At 43.3% G+C, this 25177-nt stretch overlaps 1 protein-coding gene across 3 annotated transcripts in view; it reads left to right on the forward strand.

The window, feature by feature from the left end:
* Positions 1-1258: 1258 nt before the first annotated feature.
* Positions 1259-25177, forward strand: part of agxt2 (alanine--glyoxylate aminotransferase 2) — a 29327-nt gene continuing 5408 nt past the window's right edge. The window contains exons 1-13 of one of the 3 annotated variants that reach the window (XR_005034855.1): positions 1259-1481; positions 7567-7655; positions 8508-8698; positions 8883-9006; positions 9240-9334; positions 9586-9679; positions 11394-11487; positions 13288-13388; positions 14139-14231; positions 14451-14583; positions 22290-22378; positions 24091-24240; positions 24901-25111. Coding sequence is in view for 2 of the 3 variants with exons in the window: in XM_036936863.1 (XP_036792758.1) it covers positions 1382-1481; positions 7567-7655; positions 8508-8698; positions 8883-9006; positions 9240-9334; positions 9586-9679; positions 11394-11487; positions 13288-13388; positions 14139-14231; positions 14451-14583; positions 22290-22378; positions 24091-24240; positions 24901-24999 (1452 nt within the window). In the remaining variant the exon portion in view is untranslated. Of the gene's footprint in view, positions 1482-7566; positions 7656-8157; positions 8202-8507; positions 8699-8882; positions 9007-9239; positions 9335-9585; positions 9680-11393; positions 11488-13287; positions 13389-14138; positions 14232-14450; positions 14584-22289; positions 22379-24090; positions 24241-24900; positions 25112-25177 lie in introns of those variants that run through there. The other 2 variants (XM_036936863.1, XM_036936864.1) reach the window with 2 other exon arrangements.

Here is a 25177-nt window from a genome sequence, read left to right on the forward strand (position 1 = left end):
CTCAGATAGCACCTCTAGAGGTGCTATCTTTATCAGCATCATAAAATATGCATCCAAGACGAACTTGGTCGTTTTCACAGCATTCTATTTCCTTACAACCGGTCAAATTGATGTTATTTGGAAATCTTGCACAGAAAATCTTTCCAGTTTTTTTTTTAGTTGTTGTATTTTCTCCCCCGGTCTCTAAACATCTTTGTTCTGGGAAAGAAGACAGAGAAAACTTACTGATGTCAACTACAGTGAACCAAAATATAAATGCAGCATGTAAAGTATTGGTCCCATGTTTAATGCACTGAAATAAAAGATTCCAGAAATGTTCCATACACACAAAAAGCGTATTTCTCTCAAATCTTGTGCACAAATTTGTTTACATCCCTGTTAGTAAGAATTTCTCCTTTGCCAAGATAATCCATCCACCTGACAAGTGTGGCTTATCAAGAAGCTAATTAAACAGCATGATCACTACACAGGTGCACCTTGTGCTAGAGACAATAAAAGGCCCCTCTAAACTGTGCAGTTTTGTCACACAACACAATGCCACAGATGTCAAGTTTTGAGGGAGCATGCAATTGGCATGCTGACAGCAGGAATGTCCACTAGAGCAGTTGCCTGATCATTTTTATGTTATTTTCTCTTCCATAAACCGCCACCAACGTCGTTTAGAGCGAGGTTTGCTGATGTCAACGTTGTAAACAGAGTGCCCTATGGTGGCTGTGGGGTTATGGTATGGGCAGGTATAAACTACACACAATGAACACAATTGCTTTTAATCGATGACAATTTGAATGCCCAGAAATACTGTGAGGAGGCCCATTTTTTTTAAGGTACTGTATCTTTGACCAACAGATGCATATTAATTTTCCCAGTTATGTGAAATCTATAGATTAGAGCCTAATGGATTTATTTAAATTGACTGATTACCTTATATGAACTGTAACTCTAATGCAATATATTGACTTACAAATCAAAAGGTGTTTGTTTGTGGAAAGTGATTTGCATTTGTAGATTGGTGATTTACATTTGTAGAAAGTGATTTGCATTCTGGAAAGTGATTTACATTTGTGGAAAGTGATTTGCATTTGTAGATTGGTACTTATTTGTACAGATCATAAAACACGAATACAACATGCATGCTGTGTGTTCGCAATACATTTGGCGTGATATTGATCCCATAATAGTACCCGCGTGTCACAGATTGCACCACCAAGACATGATTACTACTTAAGAGTCGGGGCTCGAACCCTCATTGGCTGAATATGCTCTCCACCCTTTTCAGCAGCTTTTCAGGAAAAAACCTGTCATTTCTGCATTTGTCGATTTCATTACTGTAACAGTTCCCGAGAACGACCAACAGGACGGCATCTTACCTGCTGTAGACATCATGCATAAGTTTTTCTCCCGATTCAATGGCCCATGTTTGGATCGAGTAAAATACTCCTACAATGCCTTTACTGGCTTGGCCAAATTCCATCGGCCTAGTGGTAAGTTACCTTGGTGATGTCGACTTGTAAACAGAGACCGACCACAAAAGACTAAAATTCTTGTTTGGATGATATGTATCGAAATGTCTGTCTGCGTTTTTTTGGTTTTGCGGTCTAGTTTGATTGCTTTTGTGGACATTTTAGTCGGCAAAATATAGTTGTGGTCATTAGAACTTTGCACTTCATATTGCAGTAAAGTAGAATAGCGCTTGATTAGCGCAACGATTCAACTTGCAGCAGAGTATAGCTTGTTGAGCGCAACGATTCAATTTGCAGTAGAGTAGTGCTTGATGAGCGCAACGATTCAATTTGCAGTAGAGTAGTGCTTGATGAGCGCAACGATTCAATTTGCAGTAGAGTAGTGCTTGATGAGCGCAACGATTCAATTTGCAGTAGAGTAGTGCTTGATGAGCGCAACGATTCAATTTGCAGTAGAGTAGTGCTTGATGAGCGCAACGATTCAATTTGCAGTAGAGTAGAGCTTGATGAGCGCAACGATTCCATTAATAACCTTCTGTAATCTTTATATTAGGCCTAGGTAAAACTTGAGCTTTGACAGTGTAATATTATATTACTTGGATTGTTTTTCACGCACAAACAGTGCATACAGGAAAAAAAGACATGGGGCTTTATTCTTTATTTTCAGTATGTGCAAATTGTTTGTAGAGATCATTTTGTGGTTGAAGTTCAGTTCACTGATCTATTTATTCACCTAAAAGCCTTATTGATAATCAACAACCTATACATTTGTTAAGTCTATTATAGAGGACTGAGCAATGAGCATGCTTTTTGGATACAAGCCGAGTCATTGTAAATGTTTGAGCACATTAATTAGGTGTACCATTTGTTTATTGCTTATTTGATATGATCATATTATTTTTTTATTATTATAACCGATGTGTATCATTTTGTGCATGAGGATTTGAAAAGTTTGTCCTTTCATCTCACCTACCTTCCCAAAGTAACATCTGTTCTACCAGATACAGTATCAGTTTTCTGAGATGCCCTAACAAGCAACCTGGCTTCATGAGATATGATAAGGTTATCCGTTTCCTTGGTGACCTTAAGTACATTTTATTATTCATTGATAAACCCTGGGAGGTTATACTTCTCCTTTTTGAGGAATTCAAATAACGTTGGCACACTGTCTTCACGTTGTCCTCCTCCCCATCTAAAATAGCTGGTAGAATTGATTGTACCGTGTAAAGCCCTGAGCTGTCTGTTCAAACGACTAGTACACAACTCAGACACCCATGCATACTCCACAAGAACACTGACCTGTTCACAGGACGTGCTACCTGTCCCAGACCTGCTGTTTTCAACTCTCTAGAGACAGCAGGAGCGGTAGAGATACTCTGAATGATCGGCTATGAAAAGCCAACTGACATTTACTCCTGAGGTGCTGACCTGTTGCACCCTCGACAACCACTGTCATTATTGTTATTTGACCCTGCTGGTCATCTATAAACATTTGAACATCTTGGCCATGTTCTATTATAATCTCCACTATGCACAGCCAAAAGAGTACTGGCCACCCCTCATAGCCTGGGTCCTCTCTAGGTTTCTTCCTAGGTTCTGGCCTTTCTAGGGAGTTTTTCCTAGCCACCGTGCTTCTACACATGCATTGCTTGCTGTTTGGGGTTTTAGGCTGGGTTTCTGTACAGCACTTTGTGACATCAGCTGATGTAAGAAGGGCTTTATAAATACATTCGATTGGTTGATGCCACCAGGGGTCTCTTCATAGTACCCAAGTCCAGAACGGACTCTGGAAATCATACAGCCATTGACTACATGTACAGTAACTCTATTCCACATCATGCAATCAGTAAAGTCAGATTTAAAACACAGATTAAACTACACCTTATGGAACGATGCGGACTGTGAAGAGACGCACACAAGAGAGCACACGCATGCATACGCACACACGCCAGCAGAGGCACTCTACACACACGTATGTATGGTGCTATACATGTTGTATTTTAGATATGTAGTGGTGAAATAATGTTATATGTACCATTTTTATTCTTGTTTTTGCCTTAACTTGTTTGGACCCCAAGAAGAGTAGCTGCAGCCTTGGCAGGGGGGGATCCATAATAAACCCCAGGAAGAGTAGCTGCTGCCTTGGCAGGAACTAATAGGGATCCATAATAAACCCCAGGAAGAGTAGCTGCTGCCTTGGCAGGGGGGGATCCATAATAAACCCCAGGAAGAGTAGCTGCTGCCTTGGCAGGAACTAATAGGGATCCATAATAAACCCCAGGAAGAGTAGCTGCTGCCTTGGTAAGAACTAATGGGGATCCATAATAAACCCCAGGAAGAGTAGCTGCTGTCTTGGCAGGAACTAATAGGGATCCATAATAAACCCCAGGAAGAGTAGCTGCTGCCTTGGTAAGAACTAATGGGGAGCTATAATAAACCCCAGGAAGAGTAGCTGCTGCCTTGGCAGGAACGAATGGGGATCCATAATAAACCCCAGGAAGAGTAGCTGCTGCCTTGGTAAGAACTAATGGGGATCCATAATAAACCACAGGAAGAGTAGCTGCTGCCTTGGCAGGAACTAATGGGGATCCATAATAAACCCCAGGAAGAGTAGCTGCTGCCTAGGCAGGGGGGATCCATAATAAACCCCAGGAAGAGTAGCTGCTGCCTTGGCAGGAACTAATGGGGAGCTATAATAAACCCCAGGAAGAGTAGCTGCAGCCTTGTCAGGAAATAATGGGGATCCATAATAAACCCCAGGAAGAGTTGCTGCTGCCTTGGCAGGAACTAATGGGGATCCATAATAAACCCCAGGAAGAGTAGCTGCTGCCTTGGTAAGAACTAATGGAGATCCATAATAAACCCCAGGAAGAGTAGCTGCTGCCTTGGCAGGAACTAATGGGAATCCATAATAAACCCCAGGAAGAGTAGCTGCAGCCTTGGCAGGAACTAATGGGGATCCATAATAAACCCCAGGAAGAGTAGCTGCTGCCTTGGCAGGGGGGATCTATAATAAACCCCAGGAAGAGTAGCTGCTGCCTTGGCAGGAACTAATGGGGATCCATAACAAATCCCAGGAAGAGTAGCTGCAGCCTTGGCAGGAACTAATTGGGAGCTATAATAAACCCCAGGAAGAGTAGCTGCTGCCTTGGCAGGAACTAATGGGGATCCTTAATAAACCTCAGGAAGATTAGCCGCTGCCTTGGCAGGAACTAATGGGGATCCTTAATAAACCCCAGGAAGAGTAGCCGCTGCCTTGGCAGGAACTAATGGGGATCCTTAATAAACCCCAGGAAGAGTAGCCGCTGCCTTGGCAGGAACTAATGGGGATCCTTAATAAACTCCAGGAAGAGTAGCCGCTGCCTTGGCAGGAACTAATGGGGATCCTTAATAAACCCCAGGAAGAGTAGCCGCTGCCTTGGCAGGAACTAATGGGGATCCTTAATAAACCCCAGGAAGAGTAGCCGCTGCCTTGGCAGGAACTAATGGGGATCCTTAATAAACCCCAGGAAGAGTAGCTGCTGCCTTGGCATGAACTAATGGGGATCCATAATAAACCCCAGGAAGAGTAGCTGCTGCCTTGGCAGGAACTAATGGGGATCCTTAATAAACCCCAGGAAGAGTAGCCGCTGCCTTGGCAGGAACTAATGGGGATCCATAATAAACCCCAGGAAGAGTAGCCGCTGCCTTGGCAGGAACTAATGGAGATCCCTAATAAACCCCAGGAAGAGTAGCCGCTGCCTTTGCAGGAACTAATGGAGATCCCTAATAAACCCCAGGAAGAGTAGCCGCTGCCTTGGCAGGAACTAATGGGGATCCTTAATAAATACAAACAAAAAAAACTGTCTGCTCTCTCATCCATAGTTGTAAATCTTTGTATCCTGAGTTGACCTATACATTACGCACATATACAAGTGTTTATTTTACCAGGTAAGTTGACTGAGAACACATTCTCATTTGCAGCAACGACCTGGGGAATAGTTACAGGGGAGAAGAGGGGGATTAATGAGCCAATTGTAAACTGGGGATTATTAGGTGACCATGATGGTTTGAGGGCCAGATTGGGAATTTAGCCAGGACACCGGGGTTAACACCACCTCTCTTACGATAAGTGCCATGGGATCTTTAATGACCTCAGAGAGTCAGGACACCCGTTTAACGTCCCATCCGAAAGACAGCACCCTACACAGGGCAGTGTCAATCACTGCCCTGGGGCATTGGGATATTCTTTAGACCAGAGGAAAGAGTGCCTCCTACTGGCCCTCCAACACCACTTCCAGCAGCATCTGGTCTCCCATCCAGGAACTGAACAGGACCAACCCTGCTTAGCTTCAGAAGCAAGCCAGCAGCAGTATGCAGGGTGGTATGCTGCTGGCAAGTAGACTGCTCAACTTGGACACACTGGCACACCTTGCCTTTTTGACCTAGGGCCAGGGTGTTCAGAAAGCCTGTCTCAGCTAACTTAATTAAAGTGTAGGAAAGCCTAAGTACATGTAAGAAGGCATAAGTACATTTTAACTGTACCTGTCACAGTACAGTACCTTGACCAAGGGCCAAAGGGTCAGGAACCAGTTATACCTCGGCTTACAGCCTCTAAATACTAAGTCTAAGCCTGAAATTGCAACCTGTTCACTATATAGTGCACTGCTTTTGACCTGAGCCCTATGAGCCCTGTTTAAATGTAATACGCTATATAGGGAATAGGGTGCCATTTCGGACACAATATAAGTACTTTTCCTGTGGCTACCTGGCTGGTTTACAGTACAGTAACAGGTCTGGAGGTAACTACCTGGCTGGTTTACAGTAACAGGTCTGGAGGTATCTACCTGGATGGTTTACAATAACAGGTCTGGAGGGAACTACCTGGCTGGTTTACAATAACAGGTCTGGATGTAACTACCTGGCTGGTTTACAGTAACAGGTCTGGATGTAACTACCTGGCTGGTTTACAGTAACAGGTCTGGAGGGAACTACCTGGCTGGTTTACAGTAACAGGTCTGGATGTAACTACCTGGCTGGTTTACAGTAACAGGTCTGGAGGGAACTACCTGGCTGGTTTACAGTAACAGGTCTGGAGGGAACTACCTGGCTGGTTTACAGTAACAGGTCTGGAGGGAACTACCTGGCTGGTTTACAGTAACAGGTCTGGAGGTAACTACCTGGCTGGTTTACAGTAACAGGTCTGGAGGGAACTACCTGGCTGGTTTACAGTAACAGGTCTGGAGGGAACTACCTGGCTGGTTTACAGTAACAGGTCTGGAGGGAACTACCTGGCTGGTTTACAGTAACAGGTCTGGAGGTAACTACCTGGCTGGTTTACAGTAACAGGTCTGGAGGTAACTACCTGGCTGGTTTACAGTAACAGGTCTGGAGGTAACTACCTGGCTGGTTTACAGTAACAGGTCTGGAGGGAACTACCTGGCTGGTTTACAGTAACAGGTCTGGAGGGAACTACCTGGCTGGTTTACAGTAACAGGTCTGGATGTAACTACCTGGCTGGTTTACAGTAACAGGTCTGGAGGTAACTACCTGGCTGGTTTACAGTAACAGGTCTGGATGTAACTACCTGGCTGGTTTACAGTAACAGGTCTGGAGGGAACTACCTGGCTGGTTTACAGTAACAGGTCTGGAGGGAACTACCTGGCTGGTTTACAGTAACAGGTCTGGAGGGAACTCGGTCTCACCACAGGTCTTTGGTGTTAATAATAGTAACATGCTCATGAAATCTCTCTCGCACGTCTCACTGCATTGCAACTGTCAACACATCTATTTTTGACCAAAGCTACGTCTGAAATGACACCCTATACCCTTTGTGGAGGAACACTTTTGACCAGAGTTCACAGGGCTCTGGTTGAAACTAGTGTATAGGGTGGAATTTTGGATGCAGACATAGAGCTGGATTCAATCCGTATCGCTGAAATTCAGTGCTATAGCGTGATTGAAATGTAAAGGTAATTTCCGATGGAGCCGACATATTTAACATGAAGGCACTTTCCACTAACGTGGGAACATTGCCTTTAAATTTCTATTGCGCTGCAGCGCAGCTCTTCAGCGCTACGGATGGAATGGGGCCCTTCATTTTCTTTCCAATCCTTTCCTCTTCCAGGTGCATTATTTAAAAAGTCTGCAGTGAAACACCCACCCCCTGACCTCCCTGAGATGCCCTCATGTAGCTTTAATCCAGAAGAATACAAGGTACAGTAAGAATGTAGCTTTAATCCAGAGGAATACAAGGTACAGTAAGAATGTAGCTGTAATCCAGAGGAATACAAGGTACAGTAAGAATGTAGCTTTAATCCAGAGGAATACAAGATACAGTAAGAATGTAGCTTTAATCCAGAGGAATACAAGGTACAGTAAGAATGTAGGTTTAATCCAGAGGAATACAAGGTACAGTAAGAATGTAGCTTTAATCCAGAGGAATACAAGTTACAGTAAGAATGTAGCTTTAATCCAGAGGAATACAAGGTACAGTAAGAATGTAGCTTTAATCCAGAGGAATACAAGGTACAGTAAGAATGTAGCTTTAATCCAGAGGAATACAAGGTACAGTAAGAATGTAGCTTTAATCCAGAGGAATACAAGGTACAGTAAGAATGTAGCTTTAATCCAGAGGAATACAAGGTACAGTAAGAATGTAGCTTTAATCCAGAGGAATACAAGTTACAGTAAGAATGTAGCTTTAATCCAGAGGAATACAAGTTACAGTAAGAATGTAGCTTTAATCCAGAGGAATACAAGTTACAGTAAGAAGGCAGGGTTTACGTGAACAAAGTTGTCAAATTTAGAACAGTGCCGGGTTTGAGTCAATTCCATTTTAATACAGTCAATTCAGGAAGTAAACTAAAATTCAAAATTCCTAAACAGAAAATTATAATTATAATGCAGAAATTTTGAATTTCACTTTACTTCCTGAATTGACCCCCAACCTTGTTGCGAAGTTTCAGTAACAGTCTTGTCATCTTAGTATAGTGTGTATAATTTCTTGCCTTTTTATAATAAAATCTACCCAGGACATTCATATTGAACATGGGATCTTTATTCTAGGACATGTCCAAAGAGCGTATGATGGAGATTCGGAGGCAGAACTGCAACCCAATGACCATGAAAGTGACCTACTACAAGAAGCCAGTGTACATCCACCAGGGACACATGCAGTGGCTGTGGGACGTGGACGGGAGGCGCTACCTGGACCTGTTCGCTGGCGTTGCCACTGTCAGCGTGGGGCACTGCCACCCGTAAAAAAAATCTTTCATATACCCATCACTATCCACCTAGCCTGAGTACCCGTCTACACTATATGGCTTGACGATGTAGTTGGAAAGAGCACAAAAACATCTGGGACCAGGCTACTGTATTTAATTGAAGATCCAAGGATCCTCTGAACATTTCTACGTTGTTTCTGATGTTGTGTCTCTGTAGAAAGGTAACGTCGGCGGCAGAGAAGCAGCTGAGAAAGCTGTGGCACACGACTAACATCTACGTGTATTCCCCTCTGCATGAGTACACCGAGAAGCTAGCTGCCACCCTGCCAGACCCGCTGAAGGCACAGTACCATATGTCCGCTTTGTTTGTTTTGTTTATTTCTACGTATGATTTACTGTGACGTTTCACCACCGCACAACGCACAACTTTATCTGCAATATTGGTACGGTTCCGCAGTTCCACATGTTCCCGGATGACCAAACCCATGGGCATCTATTGTATGGATTTCTATTGAGACAAAGCGCCATAATTGCAAACATGAATATCCTGTCTTGTACCTGTGTTTCCTGCTAGGTTATCTACCTGACAAACAGTGGCTCTGAGGCCAACGACCTGGCTATGCTCATGGCTAGGCTACACACAGGAAACTTTGACGTCATCACACTGAGGTAACCCTGGCTACGGTTTGGTTTTTATTGGTTTACTGAATGAATGTTCAACTGTGATAATAAGTGGTTGTTTTGTCTCTGTTCTATGCAGTGTGTGAACAGACGTATGGATAACAGTGTGTGTTGGTAGTACCTTTTACTCTCGTGTTACCTCACAGGAGAAGTTTCACCTGCTTCCTCACTCAAAACAGGGAGAACAGTCTGATCATAAACTAAACTGTGAATTAACTCTGGTCGCCTGTCTGTTGCAGGGGGTCCTACCATGGTGGCAGTCCACATACTATGGGTCTCACCTCCAATGCAGCCTATAAGTATCCTGTTGCCTCTGGGTTAGGCTGCCACAATGTAAGTATGAGATGGCGATCACTACTGTCTGTCACCAGGGCCGGCCCGCTTATTAGGCAGCCGCCTATGAGGGCAGCTTTTTCTGAGCTAAACTGACCAAGACGCACCTCCATCAACACATAAAACCTCATGTAATTATGCTCCAAAACAATGACCGTTTCTCTCAACCGGTGGCATGTGGGCTTTTTAGGTGAGCGCTGACGCCGCCCTGTGATAAGCAGTGCCCACTTTGTCAAAGGCAAGGATGCAAAATAATAATCTTGTCCATTCCCAGCATGCCTCTCTAGGGTGCTGTTGGAGAGATGCATCTCTGCAGCGCTCCACCAACGTTCTGTCCAAAAAAAAAAACTATCTGGCATAAATCATGTAGCAGATACAGGATATGTTAGAAAGAGTATGTGGCCTTTTCTGTAGCCTACAGACTGTAGATAACATGGATGACGATGTAATGAGACGGACACTGTTTACATCATGCAGGTTTCTCCAATGAAAAAGCCTAACCTAAATGCCGCCCAATCAACAAAACAAATGATCTGACATGTTAAACCAACAATATACCCTAAAAACAAGTCTGGTCAAAGTTAAATGGACAATATGGAATGAGAAATCAGGCTACTCAAAATTGCCGTCCAAGAGTTTCATCCCATGGGCTAAATTGTCATGATCAGTGGTTTCAAGTTTGTATCTGTCAATATTTTTACGAGCTGATCATAGCGAAAAAATAAAATACTTATTCTGCATTTCCCGCTGTGCAAACACATTGCAAAATAGGTGCAGGAAAGTTCCTGATAAAGTCGGGTAGCTAATATTCAGAGCTTAAATAGCCAAATTGATTAGTCACAGGAATCAGGACTAATCAAGCCAATGCAACAGCCTGTTGTACAAATGGTGTGCCTACCACATGGATGGGCATTCATGATATTCTGTTGAGGGCCAACAATGGTAGGCTACACCCCAGGAAGTATGATGGGGTGTAGACTTTTCTATTCCTGAATGCACATTAGTACTTCAGGGGTACTAAGGACAGAGCAAAATTCAGTTGGTGGTACAGTAACCAAAACAGTTTGGGAACCGCTGCTGTGAGTCATGTAACAGTTTGTTACATGCAATATGCTTTGTGGACTTCACAGCACAGATGTTGCTCTCCGGTTTTGTGATGAAACAAAGGTGTGGTTGAATTTATTCTGCCACTGTGTCTTCTTATTTTCTCGACCTCAGGCCTATATATCACGGTCGCAAGGCATATGAACTAACAGGTTATAGAGCAAACAACACAATTATCACAACACATAGGTTGTATTATGGCTTTTTTTGGGGGGGGGGGGTGCTTCCCCTGTGATTTTACCCACGCTACTGCTTCAATGTCTGCAAAGATACATATATTAGACGTCTTTTCAACATTATTTTGCTTACTGGGACTATTCTAGTAGGGGTTGCAATTGTGTGGTCTCACCTAGGGCAGCAGAATGGCCAGGACCAGCCCTGTCTGTTACTATGTATTAATGAAGTTTTAGGGTCCCAGAACCGGAGTTTGATGAATGACAGAATAGTCATTTTCCACCCATGACACTTTAAATCTTACATTCTTACATTCTAAACTACAATGGCCGATCTATTACAGCAATCTAGGTTTTGAAACCTATGAAGCTATTTGAAGCTATGCCGCAGTGAGTATGAGACAGGTTTAACCTCAATTTGTCTCTTCTCCTCCCAGACCATGTGTCCTGATGTATTTGCTGGCCCATGGGGAGGAAGCAACTGTAGAGACTCCCCAATCCAGACCATTAGGGACTGTAGCTGTCCTCAAGGTATAGTAAAACACATATACACACACACACACCGGGTGTAGTCATCTATGAACCACCAGGGAGGTCTTATGAGTCTCCAAATTACACACACACGTGCACAAACACAGACACAACCCCCCCACCCAAACACAGACACAACCCCCACACCCAAACACAGACACAACCCCCCCACCCAAACACAGACACAACCCCCCCACCCAAAAACAGACACAACCCCCCACCCAAACACAGACACAACCCCACCACCCAAACAGACACAACCCCACCACCCAAACAAAGACACAACCCCCCCACCCAAACAAAGACACAACCCCCCCACCCAAACACAGATACAGACACAACCCCACCCAAACACAGACACAACCCCCCCACCCAAACACAGACACAACCACACCCAAACAGACACAACCCCACCCAAACAGACACAACCCCACCCAAACACAGACACAACCCTCCCACCCACCCACCCACCCACCCAAACACAGACACAACCCCACCCAAACAGACACAACCCCACCCAAACACAGACACAACCCCACCCACCCAAACACAGACACAACCCCACTCACCCAAACACAGACACAACCCCCCCACCCACCCAAACACAGACACAACCCCACCCACCCCCCCACCCAAACACAGACACAACCCGCCCACCCCCCCACCCAAACACAGACACAACCCCACCCCCCCACCCAAACACTGAAACTCAGCATTAGGCTTAGACTGTATCCTGCCTTCTGGTTGGTTCAACCTTCAACCCACTGCAGCTTAGAGACGGATATATCCTTGAACACACTGAGCACAGGGTGAGATGGGGTTTATATCATTAGGAGTGTTTACATAAGTCATACTGATCTAGGAGGATAATTTGAGCCAGTTTGCTACAGCAGAATAATAATCCTGCAGCAACAGGAAATATGAATTACTATTTGGATTTTTTTTGAATTGTTGAGGTTGATCAATTGGCAAATCAAGTGTGACATTACTTTTTTTTAAAGTCGAAATTCTAAACTTTTTAGAAGCCTTTTTAAACCTTAAGTACACAAGTTAGCAGTTTGTGCTGTGCAGGAAAATGTATCAGCAACAAAACAGTAATCAAATTAGGCTAACATTCTACATCTGTAGCCAGGGCTTTATTATGTCATGTGACCAGGCCTATTACTACACTGCCTATTTTGTACATTATAATACATAATGCTACGGTGATATTTTATCTATAGAAAGTCTTGATGTATTTTCCAACATCAACTGTAAATGCTGTTTTGTGCTAAATCCTGTTTTGTCTGTGCTAAAGTATGTCGCAGACTATAGACAGAGAGGGAATTTTAGTCATATTCAATCAAAACCTGTATCTGGTTGTAAAAGTCCAGTACTATGTTATTCTGCTCAGTTGAATAAGGATCTAAAGCCAAGAATACTTTTTTACAGTCCAGTTCAAAAGTCCTATTTTTTTTTTTATCAAACATTTACCGTTTCCTAGAAAACTCTTCAACCTGTTCACTTTATGACTCCCTGTCTGTCAGCTAGTCACACTGATACACCTGGGAATCTGTCAAACAAGTTGCATGATCCCGTGTTTACACTACCTTGAAAGAGGAAGTTTTAAGTAAGGGTGATAATGTGTAACAGCATTGATGCTGTTTTGGTAGTTGGTGTTGAAACACATTGTTACCCTTGATTGCTGACATGCAAAAACAATTTGGGACTATGTCGACAATGGATTAATGAAACAAATACCAAAAAGAGAATTTTGTGTTGGAATTTTCCTCCTAATTTACTTTCGTTCTTCCATTACAGGATCGTGTACCGCGAATGACAAATACATTGGGCAGCTGAACGAGGTCTTTGCCACCAGCGTTCCCAGTCGTATCGCTGCGTTCTTCGCTGAACCTATCATGGTACAGCTTTTTATTGTTCAGTTATCATTCCAACATCTCCATAGCTACAAAAAGTAGGGATAAGGCAAATGATATGGCTCTAAACTAGAAGCTGTGACTAAAAACACATACAGTAAGAACAATGTAGCAGATTGCTATGGGGAACAAATCACAAGCTGAAGAAGCCAACTCTTAATTGGCTATCTTTCCAGCTCAGCTAACAAAGGCTAATTATCTTCATAGGGGGGGGGCTTAAATATATTTATAACTACATAGGCTACAGACTACTGGTTCTAGTGGTCATGCTTTAGCATTGTTGCACCCGAGTGGTGCAGAAGTCTAAGGCACTGCATCTCAGTGCTAGAGGCGTCACTACAGACCCTGGTTCAATTCCAGGCTGTTTCACAACCGGCCATGATTGGGAGTCCCATAGGGCGGCCCATAGGGCGGCGCACAATTGGCCCAGCATCATCCGGGTTAGGGTTTGGCCTGGGTAGGCAGTCATTGTAAACAGTTAACAGACTTTCCTAGTTAAATAAAGGTTAAATAAATGGTTATTTCTAGCTCCATATAATCTGACAAGTACAGGCAATTCAATTTACATTTAATTATTTATCTTCTAGGTCCAATATAAACGTGACTCGTTGTGGAGATGTTGCATTACAGATTTGTCATGTCTTTGAGTGTTTACTGCTGAAAATAAACAATTGTCACAGGATAGTTGTGGTTTCATATAATTGTTATCTTATATTGCTTCATGTATTTCTACAGGGAGTTGGAGGAGCTGTCCAATACCCCAAGAACTTCCTCAAGGACACCTACAAACTTGTGAGGGAGAGAGGTGGGGTCTGCATTGCAGATGAGGTTGGATACTTTTTTATATATTCCCATCCTTGTATGTATATTTTCAATATTCCTATTTGTTTATATATCATTAATTCCATATAACAAACAACAACTATATAGATGCGTCAGAAATCATTAATAAGCAGGTCAATCATGTTACATGTCAAAAGGGTTACGTCCATATTGATCTGTATGTCAATCATGTTGCCTGTTTGTGCCTGGTCTTCGCTGCATCAGGTCCAGACAGGGTTTGGCCGCACAGGAAGTCACTTCTGGGGGTTCCAAGGTCATGATGTCATACCAGACATGGTCACCATGGCAAAGGGCATCGCTAATGGATTTCCTATGGGAGCGGTTGTCACGACACCTGGTGAGACAGGAAGCACTTTATTTATTTACCACCTCAGTGGAGGGGAAGAAGGTATAGCACTTCACACTCTGTCACACAGATGTCCATAGCTACTGTTTAATAAAACAATGACTGCCTGACACATGCTGAATAGAATAGAAACATCATCTGTCTTCCCCAACACACACACACACACACACACAGGGTCAGCAGCAGTGCAGCGTCTCTTGATGGAGAGCGATTGTGGCGGTTTAGGAATGGAAAGGAAACTCCAGGGAGATGTTGATACTTACATTACGTATTTGCTCACTGCCATCATCCTTCAGTCAATTCAGGATGTAAATAGAAAATCAAATTCGATTTCTCCTAATTGAAAAGTCATCGCATCATGCTATACAGTGGAAAGTAACTCTGAGAACACTGAGAACCCTAATACAGGTTCTGTAAAGACAGTGATACAGGTTCTGTATAGACAGTGATACAGGTTCTGTAAAGACAGTGATACAGGTTCTGTATAGACAGTGATACAGGTGCTGTAAAGACAGTGATACGGGTTCTGTAAAGACAGTGATACAGGTTCTGTATAGACAGTGATACAGGTGCTGTAAAGACAGTGATACGGGTTCTGTAAAGACAGTGATACAGGTTCTGTAAAGACAGTGATACAGGTTCTGTAAGGACAGTGATACCGGTTCTGTAAAGACAGTGATACAGGTGCTGTAAGGACAGTGATACAGGTTCTGTATAGACAGTGATACAGGTTCTGTAAGGACAGTGATACGGGTTCTGTAAAGACAGTGATACAGGTTCTGTTTAGACAGTGATACAGGTTCTGTAAGGACAGTGATACGGGTTCTGTAAAGACAGTGATACAGGTTCTGTAAAGACAGTGATACAGGTTCTGTGTAGACAGTGATACAGGTGCTGTAAAGACAGTGATATAGGTTCTGTAAAGTAAAGACGACAGTTATACAGGTTCTGTAAAGTAAAGACGACAGTGATACAGGTTCTGTAAGGACAGTGATACCAGTTCTGTAAGGACAGAGATACAGGTTCTGTAAAGACAGTGATACAGGTTCTGTAAAGGCAGTGATACAGGTTCTGTAAGGATAGTGATACAGGTTCTGTAAAGACAGTGATACAGGTTCTGTAAGGATAGTGATACAGGTTCTGTAAAGACAGTGATACAGGTTCTGTAAAGGCAGTGATACAGGTTCTGTAAAGACAGTGATACAGGTTCTGTAAAGACAGTGATACAGGTTCTGTAAAGACAGTGATACAGGTTCTGTATAGACAGTGATACAGGTTCTGTAAAGTAAGGACGACAGTGATACAGGTGCTGTAAAGTAAAGACGACACTGATACAGGTTCTGTATAGACAGTGATACAGGTTCTGTAAAGACAGTGATACAGGTTCTGATAAGACAGTGATACAGGTTCTGTAAAGACAGTGATACAGGTTCTGTAAAGACAGTGATACAGGTTCTGTAAAGGCAGTGATACAGGTTCTGTAAGGATAGTGATACAGGTTCTGTAAGGATAGTGATACAGGTTCTGTAAAGACAGTGATACAGGTTCTGTAAGGATAGTGATACAGGTTCTGTAAAGACAGTGATACAGGTTCTGTAAAGGCAGTGATACAGGTTCTGTAAAGACAGTGATACAGGTTCTGTAAAGACAGTGATACAGGTTCTGTATAGACAGTGATACAGGTTCTGTAAAGTAAAGACGACAGTGATACAGGTGCTGTAAAGTAAAGACGACACTGATACAGGTTCTGTATAGACAGTGATACAGGTTCTGTAAAGACAGTGATACAGGTTCTGATAAGACAGTGATACAGGTTCTGATAAGACAGTGATACAGGTTCTGTAAAGACAGTGATACAGGTTCTGTAAAGACAGTGATACAGGTTCTGTAAAGGCAGTGATACAGGTTCTGTAAAGACAGTGATACAGGTTCTGTATAGACAGTGATACAGGTTCTGTAAAGTAAAGACGACAGTGATACAGGTGCTGTAAAGTAAAGACGACACTGATACAGGTTCTGTATAGACAGTGATACAGGTTCTGTAAAGACAGTGATACAGGTTCTGATAAGACAGTGAAACAGGTTCTGATAAGACAGTGATACAGGTTCTGTAAAGACAGTGATACAGGTTCTGTAAAGACAGTGATACAGGTTCTGTAAGGACAGTGATACAGGTTCTGTATAGACAGTGATACAGGTTCTGTAAGGACAGTGATACGGGTTCTGTAAAGACAGTGATACAGGTTCTGTAAGGACAGTGATACGGGTTCTGTAAAGACAGTGATACAGGTTCTGTAAAGACAGTGATACAGGTTCTGTGTAGACAGTGATACAGGTGCTGTAAAGACAGTGATATAGGTTCTGTAAAGTAAAGACGACAGTTATACAGGTTCTGTAAAGACAGTGATACAGGTTCTGTAAAGACAGTGATACAGGTTCTGTAAAGGCAGTGATACAGGTTCTGTAAGGATAGTGATACAGGTTCTGTAAAGACAGTGATACAGGTTCTGTAAAGACAGTGATACAGGTTCTGTAAAGACAGTGATACAGGTTCTGTAAAGACAGTGATACAGGTTCTGTAAAGTAAAGACGACAGTGATACAGGTGCTGTAAAGTAAAGACGACACTGATACAGGTTCTGTATAGACAGTGATACAGGTTCTGTAAAGTAAAGACGACAGTGATACAGGTGCTGTAAAGTAAAGACGACACTGATACAGGTTCTGTATAGACAGCGATACGGGTTCTGATAAGACAGTGATACGGGTTCTGTAAAGACAGTGATACAGATTCTGTAAAGACAGTGATACAGGTTCTGTAAAGACAGTGATACAGGTTATGTAAAGCAAAGATGACAGTGATACAGGTGCTGTAAAGTAAAGACGACACTGATACAGGTTCTGTATAGACAGTGATACAGGTTCTGTAAAGACAGTGATACAGGTTCTGATAAGACACTGATACAGGTTCTGTAAAGACAGTGATACAGGTTCTGTAAAGACAGTGATACAGGTTCTGTAAAGACAGTGATACAGGTTCTGTAAAGACAGTGATACAGGTTCTGTAAAGCAAAGATGACAGTGATACAGGTGCTGTAAAGTAAAGACGACACTGATACAGGTTCTGTATAGACAGTGACACAGGTTCTGTAAAGACAGTGATACAGGTTCTGATAAGACACTGATACAGGTTCTGTAAAGACAGTGATACAGGTTCTGTAAAGACAGTGATACAGGTTCTGTAAAGACAGTGATACAGGTTCTGTAAAGACAATGATACAGGTTCAGTAACTGAGAAATGTGATACTGGTTTTAAAAGTGAGAGCCGTGATGTACAGTACCAGTCAAAAGTGGACACCTACTCATTCAAGGTTTTTTCTTTAATTTTACTATTTTCTACATTGTAGAATAATAGTGGAGACATCAACACTATGAAATAACACATATGGAATCATGTAGTAACCAAACCAAGTGTTAAATATATCAAAATATATTTTATATTTGAGATTCTTCAAAGTAGCCACCCTTTGCCTTGATGACAGCTTTGCACACTCTTGGCATTCTCTTAACCAGCTTCATGAAGTATTCACCTGGAATGCATTTCAATTAACAGGTGTGCCTTGTTAAAAGTTAATTTGTGGAATTTCTTTCCTTAATGCATTTGAGCCCATCAGTTATGTTGTGACAAGGTATGGTTGGTGTAGAGAAGATAGCCCTATTTGGTATTAGACCAAGTCCATATTATGGCAAGAACAGCTCAAATAAGCAAAGAGAAATGACAGTTCATCATTACTTCAAGACATGAAGGTCAGTCAATCCGGAAAATTTGATGAACTTTGTGCAGACGCACAAAGTGCAGTCGCAAAAACCATCCAGCGCTGTGATAAAACTGGCTCTCATGAGGACCACCACAGGAAAGGAAGACTCAGAGTTACCTCTGCTACAGAGGATACGTTCATTAGAGTTAACTGGCTCTCATGAGGACCGCCACAGGAAAGGAAGACCCAGAGTTACCTCTGCTACAGAGGATACGTTCATTAGAGTTAACTGGCTCTCATGAGGACCGCCACAGGAAAGGAAGACCCAGAGTTACCTCTGCTGCAGAGGATACGTTCATTAGAGTTAACTGGCTCTCATGAGGACCACCACAGGAAAGGAAGACCCAGAGTTACCTCTGCTGCAGAGGATACGTTCATTAGAGTTAACTGGCTCTCATGAGGACTGCCACAGGAAAGGAAGACCCAGAGTTACCTCTGCCGCAGAGGATACGTTCATTAGAGTTAACTGTCTCTCATGAGGACCGCCACAGGAAAGGAAGACCCAGAGTTACCTCTGCTGCAGAGGATACGTTCATTAGAGTTAACTGTCTCTCATGAGGACCGCCACAGGAAAGGAAGACTCAGAGTTACCTCTGCTGCAGAGGATACGTTCATTAGAGTTAACTGGCTCTCATGAGGACCACCACAGGAAAGGAAGACTCAGAGTTACCTCTGCTGCAGAGGATACGTTCATTAGAGTTAACTGGCTCTCATGAGGACCACCACAGGAAAGGAAGACTCAGAGTTACCTCTGCTGCAGAGGACAAGTTAATGAGAGTTACCAGCCTCAGAAATCGGACATTAACTGCACCTCAGATTGCAGGACAAATAAATGCTTCACACAGTTTAAGTAACAGACACATCTCACAACAACTGTTCAGAGGAGACTGTGTGAATCAGTCCTTCATGGTAAAATTTCTGCAAAGAAACCACTACTTAAGGACACCAATAAGAAGAAGAGACTTGCTTGGGCCAAGAAACACTAGCAATGGACATTAGACCGGTGGAAATCTGTCATTTGGTCTGATGAGTCCAAACTTTAGATTTTTGGTTCTAACCGCTGTCTTTGTGAGATGCAGAGTAGGTGAGCGGATGATCTCCGCATGTGTGGTTCCCACTGTGAAGCATGGAGGAGGTGTGATGGTGCTTTGCTGGTGACACTGTCTGTGATTTATTTAGAATTCAAGACACACTTAACCAGCATGGCTACCACAGCATTCTGCAGTGATACACCATCCCATCTGGTTTGCACTTAGTCCCACCATCATTTGTTTTTCAACAGGACAGTGATCCAACACATCTCCAGGCTGTGTAAGGGCTATTTGACCAAGGAGAGTGATGGAGTGCTGCATATGATGACTTGGCCTCCACTATCCCCCGACCTCAACCGAAATTAGATGGTTTGGAATGAGTTGGACCGCAGAGTGAAGGAAAAGCGGCCAACGAGTGCTCAGCATATGTAGGAACTCCTTCAAGACTGTTGAGAAAGCATTCCAGGTGAAGCTGGTTGAGAGAATGCCAAGAGTGTGCAAAGCTGTGGCTACTTTGAAGAATCTCAAAAATAAAATATTGGTTACTACATGATTCCATATTTGTTATTTCATAGTTTGTCATCTATTACTCTACAATGTAGAAAATCGTAAAAATAAAGAAAAACCCTTGAATGAGTAGGTGTGTCCAAGCTGTAGGTTCTACGACTGGAGAACCGTGTAATGCCAACTTTGTTTGTAAAGGCTTTGTTTCCATGTCAACACATCCCTGGATTCCATAGGCTAGAAACAAGGATGGTTCACCTCTCACACCACAATGATGGTTCACCTCTCACACCATGGTGTGCTAACAATCAATGTCTCTGATTAGTCAACATTAGCCAGTGCATGTGTTGAGGTGTGAGGCAACATAACCAGCTAACCCTTCGAGGATCAGTCTCAGCTTTCAACAGGTTTCAGAGTGTAGTAATAATTACTATTGTAATGTGGAATTCATTTCCCTTGTTCTGGATTCCTCCACTTTTCAGTCCGTGGCCTGTGGTCTGTATCAAAGGGTTGGAACCCGTTCAAGGAACAGAACCCACACCGAAAGTGATCTATACTGTTCCGGAACCTATTTTAAAAAACATGTGAACTGGTTAATAACTGCATTTTTTTCCCAGTCCCACAAAAATCGCAACAAAGCGCCTATGCAAGCCCTCACTCATAAAGTTATTCCATCGTCTGCCAGCTGGAAATCTTTGACAGTGGGGGTGTGTGTATAGGTTACTTGCCCCTCCCCTCTGAAGCATAGGTTACCTACAGATGACGTTACAAGCGCAATTCAGAAATTAGAGAGCGATGTTTAATTAGAGAAGAATGGATTTACTTTTTCAATGCTAGTTAAGGACTGAGTGTACAAAACATTAAGGACACCTGCTCTTTCCATGACATAGAATGACCAGGTGAAAGCTATGATGCTTTATTGATGTCACTTGTTAAATCCACTTAAAAAACAGTGTAGGTGAAGGGGAGGATACAGGCTAAAGAAGGATTTTTAAGCCTTGAGACATGGATCGTGTGTATGTGTCATTCAGAGGGTGAATGGGCAAGACACAATATGAGCAGGGTATGATAGTAGGTGCCAGGCACACCGGTTTGTGTCAAGAACTGCAACTCTGCTGGGTTTTTCACGCGCAACAGTTTCCTGCGTGTATCGAGAATGGTCCATCACCCAAACGACATCCAGCCAACTTGACACAGCTGTGGAAAACAGCATCCCTGGGGAACCCTTTCGACACCTTGTAGAATCCATGCCCCAATGAATTGAGGCTGTTCTGGGGGCGAAAGGGGTTGCAACTCAATATTAGGAAGGTTTCCTTAATGTTTTATGCACTCAGTGTATATTTTCACATTGGACTTAAAACACCTCACCTTTTTGTGGTTGAATTTTAGTGTTGCTCTGCACAGCTTGTTAGCTAGCTGGCTAACGTTCGCTCTGGTCCCACGTTAAACCAACTCAGAAGTTCAAAGACATTCAAAGTTCCTCCATAGAAGCCACTCCTCCTAGGTATAATTCTGTGGGACTAATTCAGATCATGTATGTCATAACAAGATGCCTTGCGCTTAAAGGCAAGCTTGCTCACCCTCAAAATGTCAGTTGCATCTCTAGCCCTATCATGTGACTGGTAGCCTAGTGTGTGTCTGTGTTTGTCTTTCAGTATGACTAAACCGGGCTGTTGCGGCAAAATACAATTTGCTCTTCATGACTTTCCTTTACAGATTAAATCACTTGCCCACTCCACAGCAAGCTGCTCTATCCGCACTGATTAGTAAAGTAATTTAATGTTGAGCTAAATGTTTAAAAATATATATATTTCAGAGGTTTAAAAATGAACAGAAAGGAACAATATAAACATGTACTTGATTTGGGTCTAACCAGCTGAGAACTTTGTTGCAAAAACAAGAATGGTTCTGTTCAGAATGAAACGATTGGAAAATAGTTTTGGTTTCAACCCCTGGTCTGTATACACAATCAGGATAACCTCTGTTCAGTTCACACGTGTTCATCAGACCAGGGTGTAATCGGTTCAACATCCCCCTGGTGACCCTCGAGTTGGGCCGCACACACACAAACACACATCAGAGGAGGCTGGTGGGAGGAGCTATAGGAGGACAGGCTATTGGTAATAACTGGAAAGAATAGGTATAAAATACATAGGTATCAAACATATGGAAACCATGTTTGACCTCATTCCATTTCAGCCATTACAATGAGCCTGTCCACCTCTGACTGACACACACACTCTCTATCTCTCCTATGAATCTTTCCATGGAAGGAGTTTTTCCCTAGAATGATGAGGTGTGAAGTGAGCTGTCCCACTCAGCTCTTGTTGTGACTTGTTTTCCAGAGGTGGCCGCTTCATTTGCCAAGGGAGTTCACTTCAACACGTTCGGTGGTAATCCTGTGGCATGTGCCATCGCCTCATCTGTTCTGGATGTAAGCAGAAACACACCCAACTAAACCAGGGTTTCTCAACATCCAGTCCTCCAGTAGCCCCAACAGCACACATTTGGATTGTAGGCCTGGACAAAAACACAAATGATTCAACTCAAGAGGGCTTGATGATTAGTTGAATCAGGGGTGCTTGTCCAAGGCTACAATAACAATGTGTACTGTTGGTGGTACTGGAGGACCAGGGTTGGTGGTACTGGAGGACCAGGGTTGGTGGTACTGGAGGACCAGGGTTGGGGGTACTGGAGGACCAGGGTTGGTGGTGCTGGAGGACCAGGGTTGGGGGTACTGGAGGACCAGGGTTGGTGGTACTGGAGGACCAGGGTTGGTGGTACTGGAGGACCAGGGTTGGTGGTGCTGGAGGACCAGGGTTGGGGGTACTGGAGGACCAGGGTTGGTGGTGCTGGAGGACCAGGGTTGGTGGTACTGGAGGACCAGGGTTGGTGGTACTGGAGGACCAGGGTTGGGGGTACTGGAGGACCAGGGTTGGTGGTACTGGAGGACCAGGGTTGGTGGTACTGGAGGACCAGGGTTGGGGGTACTGGAGGACCAGGGTTGGGGGTACTGGAGGACCAGGGTTGGTGGTGCTGGAGGACCAGGGTTGGTGGTACTGGAGGACCAGGGTTGGTGGTACTGGAGGACCAGGGTTGGGGGTACTGGAGGACCAGGGTTGGTGGTACTCGAGGACCAGGGTTGAGGGTACTGGAGGACCAGGGTTGGGGATACTGGAGGACCAGGGTTGGTGGTACTGGAGGACCAGGGTTGGGGGTACTCGAGGACCAGGGTTGAGGGTACTGGAGGACCAGGGTTGGGGATACTGGAGGACCAGGGTTGGTGGTACTGGAGGACCAGGGTTGGGGATACTGGAGAACCAGGGTTGGTGGTACTGGAGGACCAGGGTTGGGGATACTGGAGAACCAGGGTTGGTGGTACTGGAGGACCAGGGTTGGTGGTACTGGAGAACCAGGGTTGGTGGTACTGGAGGACCAGGGTTGGTGGTACTGGAGGACTGGATATTGAGAAACACTGAACTAAACTACCATCTATGATCTGAGCTACTGTTTATAAATCATTTTCTTCTGCTTTTCAATTTACTTTATGCCACATGCTTATTATTAGAATGTGCCCTAAATTGTTTTCTATATTTTAAGAGTATATTAGAGTACCATAAAAGTAGATTTCAGCTTTAGAATTTGCATGTCACAGAAGTACACATAATTTAAAAACATTTCATGGCATTGCTAATGCACCATGTTCCGTCATGTTGCACACCATAGAAACATGACTATAATTGCACTTCCATGTTGCAAGCCACCATTATTCTTGCTAATACTCCATGTGTTAATGTTGCTAAATGTTCCACAATTATTCTTGCACAATTACTCCAAGTGTTAATGTTGCTAAATGTTCCACAATTATTCTTGCACCATTACTCCATGTGTTAATGTTGCTAAATGTTCCACCATTATTCTTGCACCATTACTCCATGTGTTAATGTTGCTAAATGTTCCACCATTATTCTTGCACCATTACTCCAAGTGTTAATGTTGCTAAATGTTCCACCATTATTCTTGCACCATTACTCCATGTGTTAATGTTGCTAAATGTTCCACCATTATTCTTGCACCATTAACTCCATGTGTTAATGTTCCACCATAGAAATAGAGTTGCTTACTATAATTGTATTTCACCACCAGACCATGGAGGAGGACGGCACGCAGCAGATCAGCCACAACGTGGGGACTTATCTGCTGACAGAGCTGGCCAAGATGAGGGACAAGTATGAGATCATTGGGGATGTCCGAGGGAAGGGACTGCAGATTGGAGTGGAGATGGTGAAAGATAAGGTGAGAGGTCATAGTCCACACTTGGTGAAAGATAAGGTGAGAGGTCATAGTCCACACTATGGTGAAAGATAAGGTGAGAGGTCATAGTCCACACTATGGTGAAAGATAAGGTGAGAGGTCATAGTCCACACTATGGTGAAAGATAAGGTGAGAGGTCCTAGTCCACACTATGGTGAAAGATAAGGTGCATTGTACAGTAAGTGCAATGCAAATGAACATTTTAATGAACCTGCAAATTAATATTTTAATTCATGAGTTAATGGCTAATTGGGGAGACCTAATCGCTTTTTGTTTACATAATATTATGCTCTTTATTCTCAGATGGATTAATCATTTGTCTTAATTAGATTCGTGAAATTATTAGCATAATTGGTTAAATGATTATTCTCTTGTTTTATACTATATATACAATGTCTATACAACATCCTGTTTAACCAAGAACTATCACTCATATAGCGTGCGACTTGAACGAGTTTCTGTGCCCTCCCACATGGTCATGGTTCAGTTCAGATCAAGTTACTTATTAATCACGAGTAGAGAGTTCTGCATAACGACAGAGCAGGCCTGAACATAACCACTGTCCTAACCCTCCAACCCACACAGTCTCCCTCACTCTCTCTCTGTCTCTTGCTCTGTCCTCTATCTCTCCCTCCCTCTCAGGCGAGCCGCAAACCTCTCCCACCAGCAGCCATGAGCGAGATTTTCGAAGACACCAAAGACATGGGTGTTCTGATTGGGAAGGGAGGAGTGTATGGACAGGTAATGGAATGGAGGAGTGTATGGACAGGTAATGGAATGGAGGAGTGTATGGACAGGTAATGGAAAGGAGGAGTATATGGACAGGTAATGGAAAGGAGGAGTATATGGACAGGTAATGGAGTATATGGACAGGTAATGGAAAGGAGGAGTATATGGACAGGTAATGGAGTATATGGAC

The sequence above is a fragment of the Oncorhynchus mykiss genome, chromosome 12, assembly GCF_013265735.2.
Source record: "Oncorhynchus mykiss isolate Arlee chromosome 12, USDA_OmykA_1.1, whole genome shotgun sequence".
Taxonomy (NCBI): Eukaryota; Metazoa; Chordata; class Actinopteri; order Salmoniformes; family Salmonidae; genus Oncorhynchus; species Oncorhynchus mykiss.